Genomic DNA, 17102 nt, shown 5'->3' with positions numbered 1-17102 from the left:
GTGGCACTTGGGAATTCGGCACTAAAGGAAGTGAACGGAAAGGAGATACAGAGCTCGGGCAGTCCCAGGGTTACTGCTGCTGCCTTTTAGAATGACTTAGGCTTCACTTGACAAGCTCTGAGGGTTTTTCCCCATTCACTGGCATTTTTCTCCTGTTAATACAGGTTTTTCTGTCCAACTGACTGTGAACGATCCCATTTCCACCCAAGCTCATTTCCATTATCGTGCTACACAGACCCTATGGGAATGGCCGGGCCGTTGGGGGACACGCGCACCTCGCCACTCCATTTTCTGGCAACTCCAGAAAAGTCTGGAGGCGGAACAACCGCACAGCGTTGCTTCTTCCCACGGGGGAGGAAGAGGAGGCTTGGCGAGTAAGCCAGCTTCAAGGACAGAGAGCCCGCGACACCCAAGTCCTTCCCGAGCGCCCGCCTCACCCCCGGCAGGGCGCTGGTCCGTACCGTGCTGAGGGGAGCCGGGGGCCCTGAGGGGATCCGGTGGCACCGAGGGCACCGAGAGGACGCGGCGGCACCGCGGGGATCCGGTACCGCCTCACGGCTCTCAACCGCCCGACGCCGTTGCCAAGGAGACGGCCACAACGGCGATGGCGGCCGCTGAAGCGGGCGACGGTCCGGCTGCGGCCGCTGAGGAAGGCGACGGTCCGGCTGCGGCCGCTGAGAGTGCGGCGGCGGCCGCTGAGGCGGGCGAGGGTCCGGCTGAGGCCGCCGAGGGTCCGGCGGCGGCCGCTGAGGGTCCGGATGCTGCTGCTGAGGGTCCGGCAGCGGCGGCCGAGGGTCCGGATGCTGCTGCTGAGGGTCCGGCAGCGGCGGCCGAGGGTCCGGATGCTGCCGTCGAGGGTCCGGCAGCGGCCGCTAAGGCGGGCGAGGGTCCGAATGCTGCCGCTGAGGGACCGGCAGCGGCCGCTGAGGGTCCGGCTGCAGCCGCTGAGGCGGGCGAGGGTCCGGATGCTGCCGCTGAGGCGGGCGAGGGTCCGGCGGCGGCCCCCGAGCCCTCAGCGCCCTCCCCCTCAGGTGAGTGCCCCGGGCTGCCGAGGGTCGCTGTCGCCGCCGCTGGGCACGGAGGCGAGAGGGCGGCGGGGATGAGCCGGCGGCTCCCGGCGCTGCGGAGGGCCGGGGCAGAGCGGGCGCGCTGTGAGGGCTGAGCGCAGCCTCGCCGGACACGGGCGCGCTGTGCATCGCCCCCCTCACGGCCCGCGCCTCTCGCCGCTGGCATTACCTCCGTTGGGGTGTCCGCACGGCCAGAGCGGCGCGTCCTTGGCAGGGAACCCCGTTTGGGTCGTCACCGGCTCTCCAGCATCCTCCCCTTCCAGCAGCTTCTCTCCCGTTAAAGCCAGTCTCCTCTATAGGCCGCCCGCTCCTCTGAGTCGCAGTCCGGGGAAAATCAACCAACTGCTGCTGCTCACCTTGTTCCTGAGCGCAGCAGCACCTCACCCCCGATTCCACAGCCTTCCAGAAGCTTCCCTGGAGCACGGCTAGGCTCCTGGCTGAGGAGCCACCCCCCGACTCCACAGCCTTCCAGAAGCTTCCCTGGGGCCCAGCTGCACTCCTGGCTGAGGAGCCACCCCCCAGCCCCTGTCCCACAGGTGTTGCTCGTTAAGCTGATTGCCCGGAGCAGGCAGTCAGGGCTCCATCCAGGTGTGGGCAATCAGGGCTCCATCCAGGTGCGGGCAATCAGGGCTCCATCCAGGTATGGGAAATCAGGGCTGCTAGGAGCAGACAGTCAGGGCTCTAGGTGCTGGCAATCAGGGCTCCATTACACCCCAGTTTCAATGGGTACTGGGGTGACTGGAAGTTGCAAAGCAAGCTGAAGACAAAAGGATGCACATCTTTTGATCCAACCCAGCCATAACCTGGGAACTGCCTTTACAGCACTCAGGACTGGATCTGGGCTGAGATCTCCACACAACATTGAAATCTGCTCAGTTCAAACCTAAGTGCCCATCACTGTGCTCAGCCGTGCCTCAGCCCAAGGCAAGGCACCATTGGAGAATTAACACCGAAAAACCACAGCACTGTAGGCTACTCATGAAACTGGAATTCGGTTTTGGGAAGATTTTGCTGCATCACTCCTATTAAACCTTAGTCACAGCTAAAAATCCAGTGCAATTATTCACATAAAGCTGTAAATACAGCATGGCACTGTTACCATATTGGCTCCTTTTATACTGACATATAGGGCTCGTGCTTATCTCTGTGCCCAGCATGCAAAGAGATTAAATTTAGAAAGCGCTCAGCTATTTTCTCCCACTAAAGATAAAACACATGAAAATTTTGTTTACTGGTTTGTGAATAGAGATAATTAAAGGGATGTTTTCAACTGGAAATGTTGAAACTGACAAAACTTCTGCAAGCTTTTAAGGCAGAGTCACAAGTGCTTCCAGCAGCAGTCAGGCAGCAGGCTTTGACTGGGAAACAGGGAATGAGATCAGTGGCCATCAGAAGTTCCCTCTCTATCAATCTACCTCCATCACAGCTTGGAAAGCTTTGTGGGAAAACAGGAATCCAACTAAAATTATTTTCTTAATGCCAGGTGTACTGAGAAAAGGGTTAATCTGGATTTGAAACGAGTTCATGCTCTCCATCAGAACAATGACACAAGCTGGCAGAATGAAGGTAGCGAGTCTGTTGATGTTTGTCAGCAGATAAAATGTCTGCTAAGCAAACACTACAGGCTTGGGGTTTGTGGTTACAGCTTCATGAAGCCCTCCCAGAGCCCAGCTGTCTCAAAGCCACAATAACAATCCCTCATTTTCCATTACACCACCTATTGTAGGTGAAGTGATAAAAAATATATGAAATACACAACGTTGGTAGCATTTACTTCTAGTAAATTTACTAGTATTTACTACTAGTCAATTTACTCATTTACAATGAAAATTGACAGGATGTTGCAGTTTTCATTTTAGACGCTTTTTTCCCTTGCTTATAACTTTACATGACCCTGGGTAGAATTTCTTATCCCACCTGTGTTTCTTTGATGCTGCTACTTTAGAAGCTTCTAATAAAACTTGATCCAGTCACTTTCAAAAAATGCTGCAAAGAAATATTAACTGTAACAGTTAATATTGTTGTTTTCATGTAAATTGTTGGTTCTTAATGCTTTGAAGCAAAGACTTTGAATTGGGTAAGGACTCAGTGGTGGCTGAATTGTGATAACAGACTTGACTGTTGCGATAAAAATAATTTCACTTCTGCTCATGGAAATAATTTTTTTGCTGCATGTGAAATATTAAAAGAATACTGTCATAAGCAGCTCAAAAGCACCAGAAAAAAATCTGATCAGAACTAAAATGGCACTCAATTGTACATTCCACTGTGAGCAAAAATGAAAGTGTGCAGTAAGTGTAAGGTGTGCCATCAGTCTCATGTCCAGCATGGGGCACCTTGGTTATAGGGAGCAAGTAGCTCAAGGAATCTCCAAGATAATCCATGAAATAAATCCAAATTCATACGTATTGAATGTTATATCCATTTGTTCACATTTGTTCATCAAAGATTAGTTACTAACAGGTTTTTACCAAGTGCACTTCTGCTCATGTTCTGTGGCATTACTAACCTATGTCCAAGGAGAATGTCACTTCAGTGTTTGCTGCTTCAGAGAGAGAAAGAAAGGAAGAAAAAGCAAGTTTTCATCCAAAATAAGTTCCGGAAAAAAAATCCAGATGCAAATCATGAATAACAGTGGGAAGAAAATTTTATGGAAGTAAACCCATGTTCCTTACTGCTGCAGGATGGTGGGAAGTGGAACAAAAGCATAAAAGAACATTTAAGCTTGTCAGTTCCATCTAAGTATCTTTCTTTTGCTGAATTTCAGTGGTGTAAGTACTGTAAGAGCCTTCCCTGCAGAACATTCCTGCTGCTCCTCCTCACAGCCCCTGCAGAGTTTGCATCACAACTTTTCCCTGTGCTCAGTAGCTCAGTAACAGAAAAAAAACTTCCTGTACTGAGGATTTGCTCAGAAATTTCTTCAGGCTCTAAAAGGCAGGCTCTGTGGGGTCTCCAGTGATCCCTTCTAGCAGGGCATTACTCTGAAGTACCCTTATTTCTCAGCTCTGAGCTTCAGGACTACAAGGTTGCTATAGGTGTAATTCCCGTCAGCAGGATAAAAATCTCTGCATTTTTTCCCTCTCACTGGACAAAATGTCACAGGAAGAACAACATGGTAGGGATGAGAATGAACAAGCCACAGGTGACAGATTTAAGTTATTGCTACCTGAAGATTTAATTGTTTGATGTAAGAACATACCTGTTTATGATCCAAATGAGGGTTATGTAAGACCTAAACAGAAAAGGATTTAAGTAATTCCATGTTTAAATGGAGAACATCTGAGAGCAGCCGATCTATTCAGAGCAGGTTTCATTGCAGAGAGAAAGTCTTTGCATTTTAGTACCCACTTGAACACTTCTGCAAGGGAGCAGCTTCTGATAACAGCACCTTCACCCAGCACAGTGGGGTGCACAGGGAGGGAGCTGAGGGCCTTGTCTGGCAGGGAAAACAAGAGGCACAGTGCTCAGAAATCTGCCAGCAGTTGACCCAATCTCTGTTCCAAAACTAGGCTGGACACAGAACTTCCAAAGAAATGAGAGGCAATAGCTACAGAAACTACAACTGGCAAGTTGTACCTGTGGTACAAAAATTACCTCTCTGTCCATTCCCAACATGATTCACCTTCAGCCAACTTTTTCTACTTTTCCTGCAGTTTTCCCTCAGGCTTCCTCCCCAGAATGGGAGGTCCTGCCTGTTGGAATCGTGCATCCCTCTGCATCTCTCTGCAATCTCCCCTTGTCACAGACATCCACAAAGCACCCAGAGTAGCCAGGCAGATGCTGAGTGGTCCCATTTACAGACTACACTGCAATGAGTAAGAAACCCAAACAAACCAAACCCCAAGTGTTCTCTAACAGATGTTCCTTCACATTTTGTGTTGCATGTCCTGTAAGAGTTCTGGAGGACGGGCTGACCAGAGGTTTGCTGAAGCTGCTAGGAAGCCTCCCGTCCACTTAGGAAAGCTTCAGAAATGGTCCCTACAATGTCTGACCCTTCCTAACCCTCCAGCCATGAGAGCTGAGACTAGCTAAAAGAGGCTAAAAAACCTAAAAGAAAAAAACTGGAAAACATCCGGAATTGAGGCAAGTGCAAAGTCCTGCACTGAATTATTTTCAAGAAGCTTGTGATGCAGGACATGGAAGAACCTTTTCGCAGACCAGTGCCCTGCAGTCTGTAATTTTTTTCCTCCAAGGGTTTTGCAGCAGAGAAATTTTACTTACTCTTTTATCTACATAACCTAGCAGGAAGTTCATGCATCAGCTACCAGAAAAAAAAAAAAAAACCAAAAACGGGGAAGATGCTCAGTCACTGGTGAGGTGATGTTAATAAAAATTTTAGCATCAATTTTGTGTTTCAGGAAGTGAAGAGGACACAGTGTCTTGTGACTTTTTCCCCCATTGAAAACAACAGATGAACAGCCTCCCCTTAGGCTTCCAAGTAATTGTAGATTGTAACAGTTCCTTGAATGGAGAGCAGTTACCCTACAGCTTCTTAACTTAATTTTCTCCTTGAATGAGACCTCTTCAGAACAGTTGGATGACTAGAAAGAAAAATTTTGTAAGGTACTACTTGGGTTTATATAGCCTCTATATGTGCTGCCCACAGTAAAAGATAAATTAGTTCAAAACCTAATGTTTTGTCCAGGTAAAGTGGATATTTTCATGCTGTGAACATGGTCTGATTCCTGATTTTACTGGCAGGTCACTATAATGTCCTCTGTGAGATTACATGTTTTCTTTTTTGTCCATGCAGAAAGTATTTCCTTGAAAGAAGAAAATCGTCCCTATCCTGGGATGCTACCAGTAGATAAGAGGCTTCTAAACTTACAGATCTACAAACTTATACAGTGTGTTCACGAGAAAGACAAGAAGCAAATAGAAAACCTGATCCAGAAGGGATTCCCAGATCTGATTAATTACACAGAGCCCAAGGAAGGATACAGTGCCTTGCACGTGGCCACCATGAAGAACGACATTGAGATGTGCCGCTTCCTGCTGGAGCACGGAGCGAGCCCCAACGTCCACGACAACATGGGGTGCACGCCAGCCATGAAGGCAGCTGAGCAGGGCTTTGAGGCCATTCTGGAACTACTAGCAACAGCTAAAGCAGACATGACTGCTGGGGATAATGAAGGGAAAGGTGAGTGAGAAGGAGGTACCATAAAGCAATCCCTTAACTGTGTGGCACACATTACATGTGATGTGTCTGTCTGTGGAGAGGAGCTGTGCTTGAGGGTTATCCTTACAGCCCAACAGAAGCTGTTGGCCATTACAGCTTTGATGAAAATGAAAATAATTCCTCCTGAAGAGTCGAGGCCTTTAAATCATGTCTCCCCAGCAGAGAGCTGAGAGGTAACTTATAATTGAGACTCGCATTCCTCCCATGGCCTGTGACATACTGAGCTCTGGCTTTCTCCTCAGGTAAAGTCTCTGAAGTAGAAATCTTTTCTTGCATGGCTTCACCCTCAGTGAAGAGGTCTCTGTTGCAGACTGGTCAGCTGTGAAGCTCACAGCCTCACAACCCTTCTGGTAATTTCCTTTTCCACCCTAACCCCCACTGGTTTCCTTTGCAGGTGTTTTGTTTTACTGCCTTGTACCTACAGTTCGCCATACCCACTGCTTGGAGATTGCCTTGGAATATGGTGCAGATGTCAACAGCTGTACCACGACTGGGAGGTCTCTGCTTCTAGAAGCCTGTGAGAATGCTCATGAGGTTAAAGATATGTGCCTCATTTTCTTGGAGAAAGGAGCAAATCCCCATGCAAGAGACCCGGTATGAGCCTTTCTGTAACTAAGAACAGATACAGGAGTATAGAGCAGAGTACATGACCTTAAATCCTCACATTAAAATAATAAAGCAGTGAAAATTGCTTAACTAGGTGGCCATACCTCTTCCCCTCTTCTGTACCACCCTTTTTTGGAGGAGACGGATTTAAATCTTTTTTTCGATTTTTGTAGGTTTAGAGTGCAAATATTTCCCCAAACTTTCATGTAACTGGATCAGCTGTTAGGAGCTGCAGTTCACTGTACTTCAGTGGAGCACTGCTGATTTGTATTTGCCTTGATGTGTCCTTAGATTTTCAGAGTTGAAATAGTATTCATTAAAAGGTAAGTTATTTTAGCGAATATTTGCTAAAAGGTAGGGAAAATCTGATGAGCAATCAAGGCAGGAACAAGGCATGAGAAACTTTCTTCTCTTTTGTATATCCTAATCATTTATTTGTTTGCTCCCTAATTTAACAAAGACCTGAAAGACTGAAGCTCTGTGCTGTTGATAAATCAAGAAGCTCAGGCTTTCCCTTGGAGTTATCCAAAGCAAACATGCATTACTATCTAGGAAAAGACAATATTAATGTAATCGAGTGAACTTTTCCTCACAGAACCATAGTGAAATTCACTGGTTGATTTGCCTTCCCCAGCCATAGCTCCTCATGCTCCTGCCTTTGTAATCTGAGGTGGTATTTTGAGTTAGATGTTGTAAATATACATGAGAAGATACCCACAGAATCCAGGATTCCCTAACTAAGCAATTGGTTGGGCGCTATTGAAGGGACTCAAGCCTTCAATGTACGTGAGGTGCTGGCATCTGCCTGCTCTCTGCGGGCAGCCCTGTTATGAGTAGGCTCTGAGGGCTGCCCTGCAGGTCCCGGTGAGGCTGTGAGGCTGTTTTGGGGGCTCCCAGCGTGAGTGCTCTGTGCTGCCGCAGGCCACGGGGCGCACGGCGGTGATGGAGGCGGCTCGCGAGGGCGCGGCCGACGTGGTGCTGGCTCTGCTGCAGAGGGGAGCCAACGTGAACCTCTTCGACTTCGACAGACACAGCGCCGCGCACTTCGCGGCCAAAGGAGGCTTCCTCGAGGTATGCACATTTCTGCTGTGAAAGCACTGCCGCAAAGCCAAACCTGGCTGGGTTTTTTGTTGTTACAGGGCTTTGCTTTGGGCTTTTGGAGTGTGCTTTTGTTGGGGGTTTTTTGAGTCCGTTGTCTCAGCTGATCAAAGCAAAATGATCAGTAATCAAAAGCAGATTCTTTGTAAGCATCAGAGGGATTCCAGCAGTGATAGGCCAGACAGGGGTTCACAGTGAGCTGGCAAGAAGATTGTCCTTGGTGTCTACAATTACACAAGGTTTCTGTTTCATCAGTTAAATAAGCATAATGCTATAGAAAACATTAATGTTATATGTGCATTGACCAGCTGGACATGGGAGAGAACTTCATTATTAGAATGGGAATGTCATATATTGCATTTATTTGTAAATCAATCTTACATTTTCACATGTTAAGAACAGACAAGATTTTTGGTGGGACTCTGTTTGTTTTTCTAGATTCTGGCGATTATTTCAGGTTATGGTGCAGACTTGAAACTGGTTGCTATGAGTGGTAACACACCACTTCATTATGCTGCAGAGGGAGGATTTACAGACTGCTGCAGGTATATAGGACAAAGAGGTACATGAAAACTAAATTACTTCACAACTATTATCTGTATTCTATTTTTGTGCTAAAGGAAAGATTTCATTTGGGTATCTCTGAAGGATTTGGGTATCCTGTGGCGAAAATCTTATTCAGAAGGGCCTAACAGAGGCTCTTACCTCATGTCGATGAGAAAACATTTCTCAAAGAAAGCAGCAGAAGCATCAGGAGGTTGTATAACTTAGTGTTGGACAGTATTAGGTGGTTCTGGGTTTAGTTGGGTTTAGATGTATTGTATTGAAACTTCCAATAGAAAATACATTTTTTAATTGATGATCATTTAAAAAAAATCTCTGTGCAGTCATGAGGAAAACTTCATACCCATGGGTATTGAAACATGCCCTGAAGCAGCTGTGATCCTTTCCTGACTTGATCAGATGATCATCGCACTTCAAGCTTTGATCCAAGAGCATCATGCAAAATCCCACATCCTGTTCTTGTGATCCATTGCCAAATTGTAATGTTGGGATATAGAAATAAATGACACCTTAATCTTAGTTTGCTTCTTAACCTTGCTCACCACTTCAAGTAAAAATGTAAAGTTTCCACTGAACTTCTCTTTATACATATTCATGGGTGGATAAATAAATACAGGTTGCTCAATGCTTCTCCCTTTGGAAAAAAAATATGGACATGTGGCTGACCTTCCAGCCTGGGGTCAGTGATGTGGTTCCACCTAGCACTGCTATTTATATAAAATTGTAGGCCGTCGCCACGAGTTGCCTGTGTATTACAAGGTTCTTATATTACAAAAGTAGGAATTCCACTGCACTATTAGCCACACTGTGTCCATATTCCTAGGCTGTGATCCTACATGGACCAACTTGTTAAAGCTGACCGCAAGGGATGTTGCCAAGGGCGGTGGGTTCAAAGCAGCAGTAACAGTGCTGCGCAAAGCTGAAAAAGCCGCAAGGAAGCCAGATAAGACCCTTGAGTGGTACCTGAAGGTGTACGACTGGTCCCTGCAGCACGAGGAAGCCATCCGCAAGGAGTTTGAGATTGATGAGGAGGACGAGGGGATAGTATCCAAAAGGGATTTCATGGCAGTCATTCGGAAGCACTGGGGCACCGTGGATCAGGAACAAATAGAAATTCTTGCTAGAAAGCATGAAGTATCTTCTGACAAGATCAGCCTGGATGATTTTTTTAAAGGCTCAAGATACCTGCAGAAAGCCTTTCTGCTCTCATCCTTTGGGCCCAAACCAAAGAAGAAGAAGAAGCCACCGAGAAGGAGAGGCAAGAAAGGCCTCCCTGTGCCAGTGTGTGTTGTGCCCCAGAGTGAACGGCCCCTCAGGGAAGATGGCCTCCCTACCCGCATGGTGGAGGCTGTCCCCACCATCCCCGAGGAGCAGCGCTTCAAACGTGCCCTCCACGCCGCCCACCCCGTGTTCGATGACCGTGCCTGGTACATGGAGGAGCCCAGTAAAACCCTCATGGATATCAACTACCTGGTCAGAGAAGGAGACTTTGTGTCTCTGCAGAGAGCCTTCGACCAGGGCGTGCCAGTAGACATGAAAGATATATATTACAAAACACCTTTGATGGTTGCATGTGCAAGTGGCAACATAGTTCTTGTGGAGTTTCTTCTGGAAAAGGGGTAAGATAATTTCAATTTAATTGCTATTTTGGGAAGGCTTTCAAAAGCATAAATGTCCACTGAATATTTGGATGCAAAAGGCTACTGTTTGTTTTTTGCTTACATAACATTTAAGTTACTTCCCCAAGATCTCAAGTCACAGGGGTAAGTTTATTATTTTTCATATTTTAGTAGCATGGAAATGAAAACAACCAAGAGACAAGTTCCCCAGGACTGCAATTGTTGGTGTCTGGGCTGAGGATATTTGGTCAGCAGCAGGGGTTCATACCCAAGTAGTAGTGCATCAAGTAGTACATCCTCACAAGCAAACTCTCAAAACTGGGAAATGATTTTGGGGAAATCTGACTTGAAGGACTTGACTGAAATAATTGAGGTAATCCTGGACTTTCCTGTTCCACATGCCTGGTTTAAATCTCCACTTTCCTCTGCAGCTGAGGCAGGCTGAAGCAGCAGGATTTACATCAGAAGCCCCTGCTACTAATTAGCCTGCTCCTCATTTTTGAAGTGCTTCAGCAATTCTGGAGCCCGCAGACACACTTGTGAAAAATCTCAATGACACCTTAAAAATGAAAGCAATTTCAAAAAGTTTCAGTCATACTTGTGTAATAGCATAATCTCTTATTGTCACACTGCTGTGCTCCTACAGTCCTTCACATAATTGCTTAAATGAACATTTTCCAAAGATATTTATGTTAATTCTGTTCTGTCTCTACTATGCATAGATAGAATTCATGTTAATATTAATATATCAGGGAAAGGGGCTGTAGTCATTGCTCTGGTTCCTGCAAAGACTAACAGCAAATGGATCTTTCCACACGCTGGTAATTACACTGACATTCCTAGAGCATATGGAAAATTGGGTAATGTGTATATTCAGGTTTTCTGAAGATAAAGGTGTAGGAGCTACCAAATTAATCCACCAGATTAATCTCTACTCCTTTTCCCAAGCCTCAGCAGACAGCACTGGAGTCACATCCTATTTAACAATAAGACCTAGAAACACAGTAACTTAGCTTGAATAAATAGTACCAGTTTTGAGATTTTTTTCAATAGACAGAAATGAAAATGGAAAGTTATCAGTAGCATTTAGGTTTGCATCTCTCAGCATCATGGGCTTGCAGTTTAGCACAGGCATTCAAATACATTTTATAATATAACCTTTTCAGTACAGAACCACAAATCCATATTGAACACAAAACAAAACATTTATCCAGCTAAATGGTTAACATTTATTATGTTTAAAATTAAATTGGTGGTATCTACTTTCTATCTTCCTTCAGAAAGAATTAGAAGTAAATGAAATTTGGTCTGATGGGAAATTCTGTGCTTGATGGGCAGAAAATGCCAAGGAATTTTTAAATTCAGTGCTGCATTGTCCCTGTTCCCACTGACTGGTTTCTTTCTGATAGGATGAAGTTAGGAAAAAGGGTTCAGGGGCAGACAGAGTCTGAGTGCAGGCAAAGAGGTTGCGTTGAGAGAGAAAGTGAAATAACTGAAGAAGCTCATTTTAATGAGAATTAAAACAAATGGAAACTGCCTACAAATAAACCATAACACTTAGTGACTGAAAGATAAGAGAGATAAATGTGGTAGGTCAGGCAATTTACTGTGCTAAGATCTCATCAAAGATAGAATTCTGAAAAAGATTAAAAATTTAAACAAGGGAAGAAGAACAGATGAATCTGTGCTTTTATTTAGACAATCATCTGACCTGAAGAGCAAACAGCTATCCCTGGAAGCAGCTTCCTTCACAATTTTTCTTCTTCCTTCCTTCCTCCTTCTTTTTTGGGAAGACAGCAGCTTTTTGTCCACCAAGTAAGCGGGACAGTGTCCCTAACTCCCTTCAGGACCTCTAGGGCTGGTAATGCTTTTCCTCCCAGTTTCATCCAGGGACCTCCCGTGAACTAGCCCTTGGTTTCTGCAGAGCATCCCAGGTTTAATTTGGGAGCAGAAGCAGGTCCTAGCCCAGCAGCACAGTAGCTGAATGGCTTTTCAGTGCTCAGACTCCCAAGGCAGACCTTGTGTAACTCGTTTGTCAAAGGGAGGAGCCAGTGCAGAGGAACGGAGCAGGCAGAGGGCAGCAACGCCAAAAGGACAGGTGAACACTTCCCTCTCGTGCAGGCGAGCTCTGCAGCGCTGCCACGTGTCCTGTAGCACTTGTTCTTGGCCCAGAAGGGAACTTTTTGAGTTCCTGAATCTGCTTTCTGCCATTCTCGGTGAAGCTGGAGCACAAGCAGCCTTTTACAGGACTAAGGTGTTTGAATGCCTGTGTTTTTTGCTGTACCCGTGAAAAGCTCCATGTGAAGGACACTGATGGCTTAGGGGGAGACATAAGCAGCACCCAGGCACACTTACAATTACTATTCCATGCCAAGTTCAGGGACTGAGACAGGTTCAGAATAGCCATATGAAAATAGCTCTTTACACTGAATATGCCGCTGCAGCGGCAGTTCCAGCTGGCTGCCCGGGGAGCTGGGGCTGTTCCTGCAGGCACCAGCAGCTCCAGCTGCCACAGCCGCTCTTACCCTGCGCAGGGCCGATGTGAATGCGACAGACAACTTCCTGTGGACCCCTCTGCACCACGCCTGCTACAACGGACACCTGGACATCGCTGAGGTGCTGGTGAAGGCTGGAGCGGCCGTCAATGCCCCGTCCATAGGCGAGGCCACCCCGCTGATGAGAGCCGTGGAGGCCTGCAGGCTGGACATGGTCTATTTCTTAATCACTGCAGGTGCTGACGTCGAGGCTTTAAACAGCAATGGTAAATAGCAATGTCTCCAAAACAGGCTGATTCTCTATTAAAAACACCTGGAGCACTGGGAGAACTGTTCTGTGTTTAGGGTTGCTGTCAGGATTGGGATGAAGGAATAGGTTCAGTTAGTTTTCTCCAGTCTGGAATAATTATTGAAAAAAGGCTTTCTTGGGCTTTGCATATCTAGAAAATGAAGTAACATGAATAATTACTCAATTCAGGAGACTGTTACTCCTCGCAAGATACATACAGACTTATAAGTGGCTTTAATGAAAACATTCTATCTAGTTATTATTATTTGAGGGAAAATTGGATTTCAGCTGTGGCTCAGAGTATAGTCTGCCACTCATTTAAGTGATTTATTTTGAGGCACAGGCAGCGCTGGTTAAAAGACTTCCTTGCTGCTGTACATGTAGATATAACTCCTGAGAAAAAAATATTTAACAGAAAACCAAATCTGAGCTGATACTGAAGAGTTACCTCCTCACAGCAGATCCCTCCTTCAGACTTATTTCCCCTGTCTCCAGAGTAATTGAAAAGTTCACATGCATCATCTTTCAAGCTCTTGCTCTAACGTAGGAAGCAGCATTGCTACACAATGAGACTTTCTTTGCCAAAATGCCTAGTGGTGAAACCCTGCTTGTAGAAAGGATGTGTATTCCTTATTCCTTATATCATGTGGAGTTGTGATTCACACAGCAGTTCAGTCTCACAGATACTTTACAGCCAGAGTCTCGTAAGAACCAGGACAGATTTTTTTCCTTCATTAAGCACTGAAGCTGATCATTTCCATCAGGGGGCTTTCCCTTGCCAGCCACAGAGCAAGCAGAGGCAGAAGGAGATAGCCAGCACAGCACAAGGTCAGGAATGCAGACCATCTCCTAGTGCTAAATGCTCTCAGCTCTCAGAGATCAAAATGACAACCTGTGGACCAGTGTATTAAGCTGCAAGTGGCAGAACATTAAGAGCAAAGCAAGCAATATAAGAATTCCTGCAATATTCCTGTAAAATGAGTTTTAGGGCTGGTGTCTGCCAGGTCTTATTTCTGCAAGCAGCGCTGATGACCACTGGTCCTTACACCAATGTCAGGCACGCTGCTGGCATATGGGATGGGTAAAAAAATACTGGCCATATTAAATTCAGTTGATTGTCCAGCTGCAAAAAACCAGTGCCAAAGTTAATTTTCATGGTTTACACAGATATTTATTTTTTTAAATACAGGAAGGAGTGCTCTTGATCTTGCTGAAATATTTGAAGATGCTGCAATAATTGAACTGCTTGAAAATCAACTGAAATTTTTGGCAGAAGAACGAGAAAAAGAAGAAGCAAAGCAAGCAAAGCAAAGCAAAGGTGGGAAGCCAAAACCACCAGAGCCACCGAAATCTGTGAAAACAGAGGTATGAGAGATGGTAACAAAGGACTGATTTGCTAATAGTTAGCAGGGAGTTGCTTTCATTCATTCTTTGCTACCCATTCGTCTCTAATGCTGTGACTTGGGCAGCTTTGTAAAGTGAGGATTTTCAGATGCTCATACTGTTCTTGTGAGCATTAGAACTTGTTCATTGGTTGAAATTTGTCTTGCTAATTAGACAAACTTCATGTCTTCCACAGACACACATCAGAATGATGTCCTGTATCACTAACGGACATAGACAAAAATTTCCTTTTCTTTTTCCCTCCTCCTGAAGGATGTGCTCATCCATCTCTGTTGTGGTAAACACTGAACAACTTGTAACCATAATTTCTTAAAGGGAGAACCTCTTTTTTCACAAGATAAGAGCAATACCCTTCAAACTGGTTAAAAGGTTTTTTATTCTCCTAGTTGAACTCGCTGAGACAATACCAGGCTTGCTAACTTCCTATTTTCCATTTCATGCCATATCTTTCCTCTTCCACTATTTACCTAAGTCTTGTTTCTCAAATCCCACACTGATGTTTGCCTGTTTTATTTCTTCATGTTTTTCCTGCACCCTCTGGGAGTCTTGAGCAGCTCAGCATTGCCCTATTCCCAAGCTGACACCAGCCTCCGTGCCCACATCTGGGTTCTCCTCCTGTGGATGAGACCTTCCTGATTCACCAGTGGCACTTTTAGTCACATCCAGCTTGCTATTTAGGGAGAAGTTGAAATTGTATCTGTGTGGCTGGAGGTGTCCTTCGGCTGCCCTGGACAGTGCAGGAAATGTGTCTCAGCAGCTAAATGCTGGCATCCCCTTGCACAAAGGTTTTGAATGTCAGGGACAGCACGGGGCTTTCAGAGGCAGGAGGAAGGCAACCTTAGGTGCCTGTTCATTCCTCACTTGGAAAAGGATGGGATCACCAGTGGTACAAGGTGACTGTCTTGGGAGTCACAAAGAGCAGGTAATGTTTTAGTGCCCAAGGAAGAGAGGTGCCTTTTACCTTTCAAAAGGGTGGCCCTTGCAATTTTTGATTTTGAAAAACAAAAGAAACAGGTTCTTAAGAGATTAAGAAAAATACCCTCCCAGTAAGCATTGCAGCAGAGCACCAGAAGATGCAGGATGCATGCCTTGCTTGTGAACATGATGTATTGGTAAAATTGGTACCTTCTTCCCCTTCAGTCTCCAGATGGATCTCCGCCACCTGAGGAAGAAGCTGTTCCTGAAAAGCCAAAGAGTTCCCGTAAGGACAGTTCTGCTTATTGGCAATCCTTGGCACCGAGAGAAGACAAAAATGACATCTCCTTCAGACCCAGGAAAGTACGTGCAGCAGCAAAACAGGGGTGCAGTTCCATGGTGACTTTTGATCTCTTGCTGAGATCAAAACCCAGAACAATCCAAGCATTCATCTAGCTTAGAGATGATGTGACACAACGTAGAGAGGTTGCCACCAAGCAAGAGTAAATTAATGAGTTTGTGGATGTATAATTTATAATGACACAAATATATATATATATATATATATATATATATATATAACATATATTTGTGGAAATCAAATATTTGTTTTATATATCAAAATCTCTTATCGGATTTTTAAATTGGATTAAAGTGAACCACACTTTAAAATAAAAATAAAACTACATTTATGACACGTATTTTTATACTCCTGCATTTAAAAGATAGGAGTCTATTTGCATAGCATGGGCACCAACTTCTAACTTGCCCTGTTGATTAGTTATCACATGATGACTTTTGGCAGTGACAGTTACTGAACTAGATGGATCACAGCACACTAAATATTTGCTACCTAGAGTTGGAATAGTGGAAATATAACTTTTCTGTCCAGGTCTTGTCATACATGCTTAGAAATAACTGAGAAAGAGAACAACATAATCACAGTGAAGTAATTTTTGTATTTTTTTTCCCTCCTTGAAAAGGAAAAGAACGCCACTGCTGGCTGAGCAGTTGTGTTTGGAGTTTGTTTATCATTTCCCTAACCCTGATTTATGCTAGTTTCTACAATGGTCTCAGAGGACTGAGGCTACATAGCTGATGACTCTACAGCTAATTACTATTTTCCACTCTGAGGATCGTGAGCCTGAGTCAGTAATTTTAGATAATTACCTTAAGATCTTCTTTCCCACATTATCTGTAATCGGAGTCCATGGCATGATACAGATTGGAAGTGACAACAAGAGAATGCTCTGTTTGTACACACACGCGTTGTTGACCTCCCTTCTGCTGGGTGGCCACACTGCTTCTTTTCTATGTCTCACAGTGGAAAGGAGTGCTAGAACATGCCTCTCTTTCAGTATCTTCTTAGTGCCTCTGTTGCAAAAGGCCCATCCACATTAACTACACAAACCTTTATTTTGTAGATATGGAGCCCTGATGCCACAGCAATGCAGCTTGCAGAACAGCGAGTATTGCTCAGTGAACGCGCTGCTCTTTGTGGTCACATGGCAGATTTTACAACCCTCTTCAATAGAAAATTTGAGAAATAAGCACAGCATCTGGAAAAAGCTGCTTCAGCACGTGTTTCGAGGAGACAAAGATGTAAAAGGCTACTCCTTTGCAAGGAAGGAATCGTGCAGTGCTCAGTAAATAAATCTCAGCTACCATAAAAGAAAATCATATCAAGTTTTTCCTCCATAGATTATGTTGCTTACACACAATCTTTTGTTGAGGGCTTAGTCTGGAAAAAGATTTATCCTCATGTGATTCCAAGTCTTGGAGCTGGCTCAGTATACTTCATGGAATAGCCACTGTTGTGAGACACACATCTTTTGCAAAGGTGTGGCTTTCTAAGGCTTTCTTCAC

At 45.1% G+C, this 17102-nt stretch overlaps 1 protein-coding gene across 3 annotated transcripts; it reads left to right on the top strand.

Moving 5' to 3' along the window:
• Positions 1 to 417: 417 nt before the first annotated feature.
• ANKEF1 (ankyrin repeat and EF-hand domain containing 1) lies at positions 418 to 16988 on the top strand. Of its 3 annotated transcripts, none has more exons than XM_054290458.1 (10): positions 418 to 544; positions 5821 to 6207; positions 6641 to 6840; positions 7774 to 7923; positions 8389 to 8512; positions 9338 to 10133; positions 12668 to 12894; positions 14107 to 14282; positions 15462 to 15599; positions 16661 to 16988. In XM_054290458.1, the coding sequence occupies exons 2-10, from the start codon at positions 5862 to 5864 to the stop codon at positions 16784 to 16786; spliced, it is 2283 nt and encodes a 760-aa protein (XP_054146433.1). In that variant the 5' UTR covers positions 418 to 544; positions 5821 to 5861; the 3' UTR covers positions 16787 to 16988. The 3 variants fall into 3 exon arrangements, with proteins under 3 accessions (XP_054146433.1, XP_054146432.1, XP_054146431.1); XM_054290457.1 differs by lacking the exon at positions 418 to 544 and adding an exon at positions 868 to 1031 and having other exon boundaries at positions 16661 to 16987; XM_054290456.1 differs by lacking the exon at positions 418 to 544 and having other exon boundaries at positions 5551 to 6207.
• Positions 16989 to 17102: the final 114 nt, after the last annotated feature.

Source organism: Melozone crissalis, unplaced genomic scaffold (assembly GCF_028551555.1).
Source record: "Melozone crissalis strain CALT ecotype California unplaced genomic scaffold, PUWL_Pcris_2 ptg000081l_1, whole genome shotgun sequence".
NCBI classification, from domain to species: Eukaryota; Metazoa; Chordata; class Aves; order Passeriformes; family Passerellidae; genus Melozone; species Melozone crissalis.
Note: the sequence above shows the minus strand (reverse complement) of the source record. Positions and strands in the feature narration are given on the sequence as shown.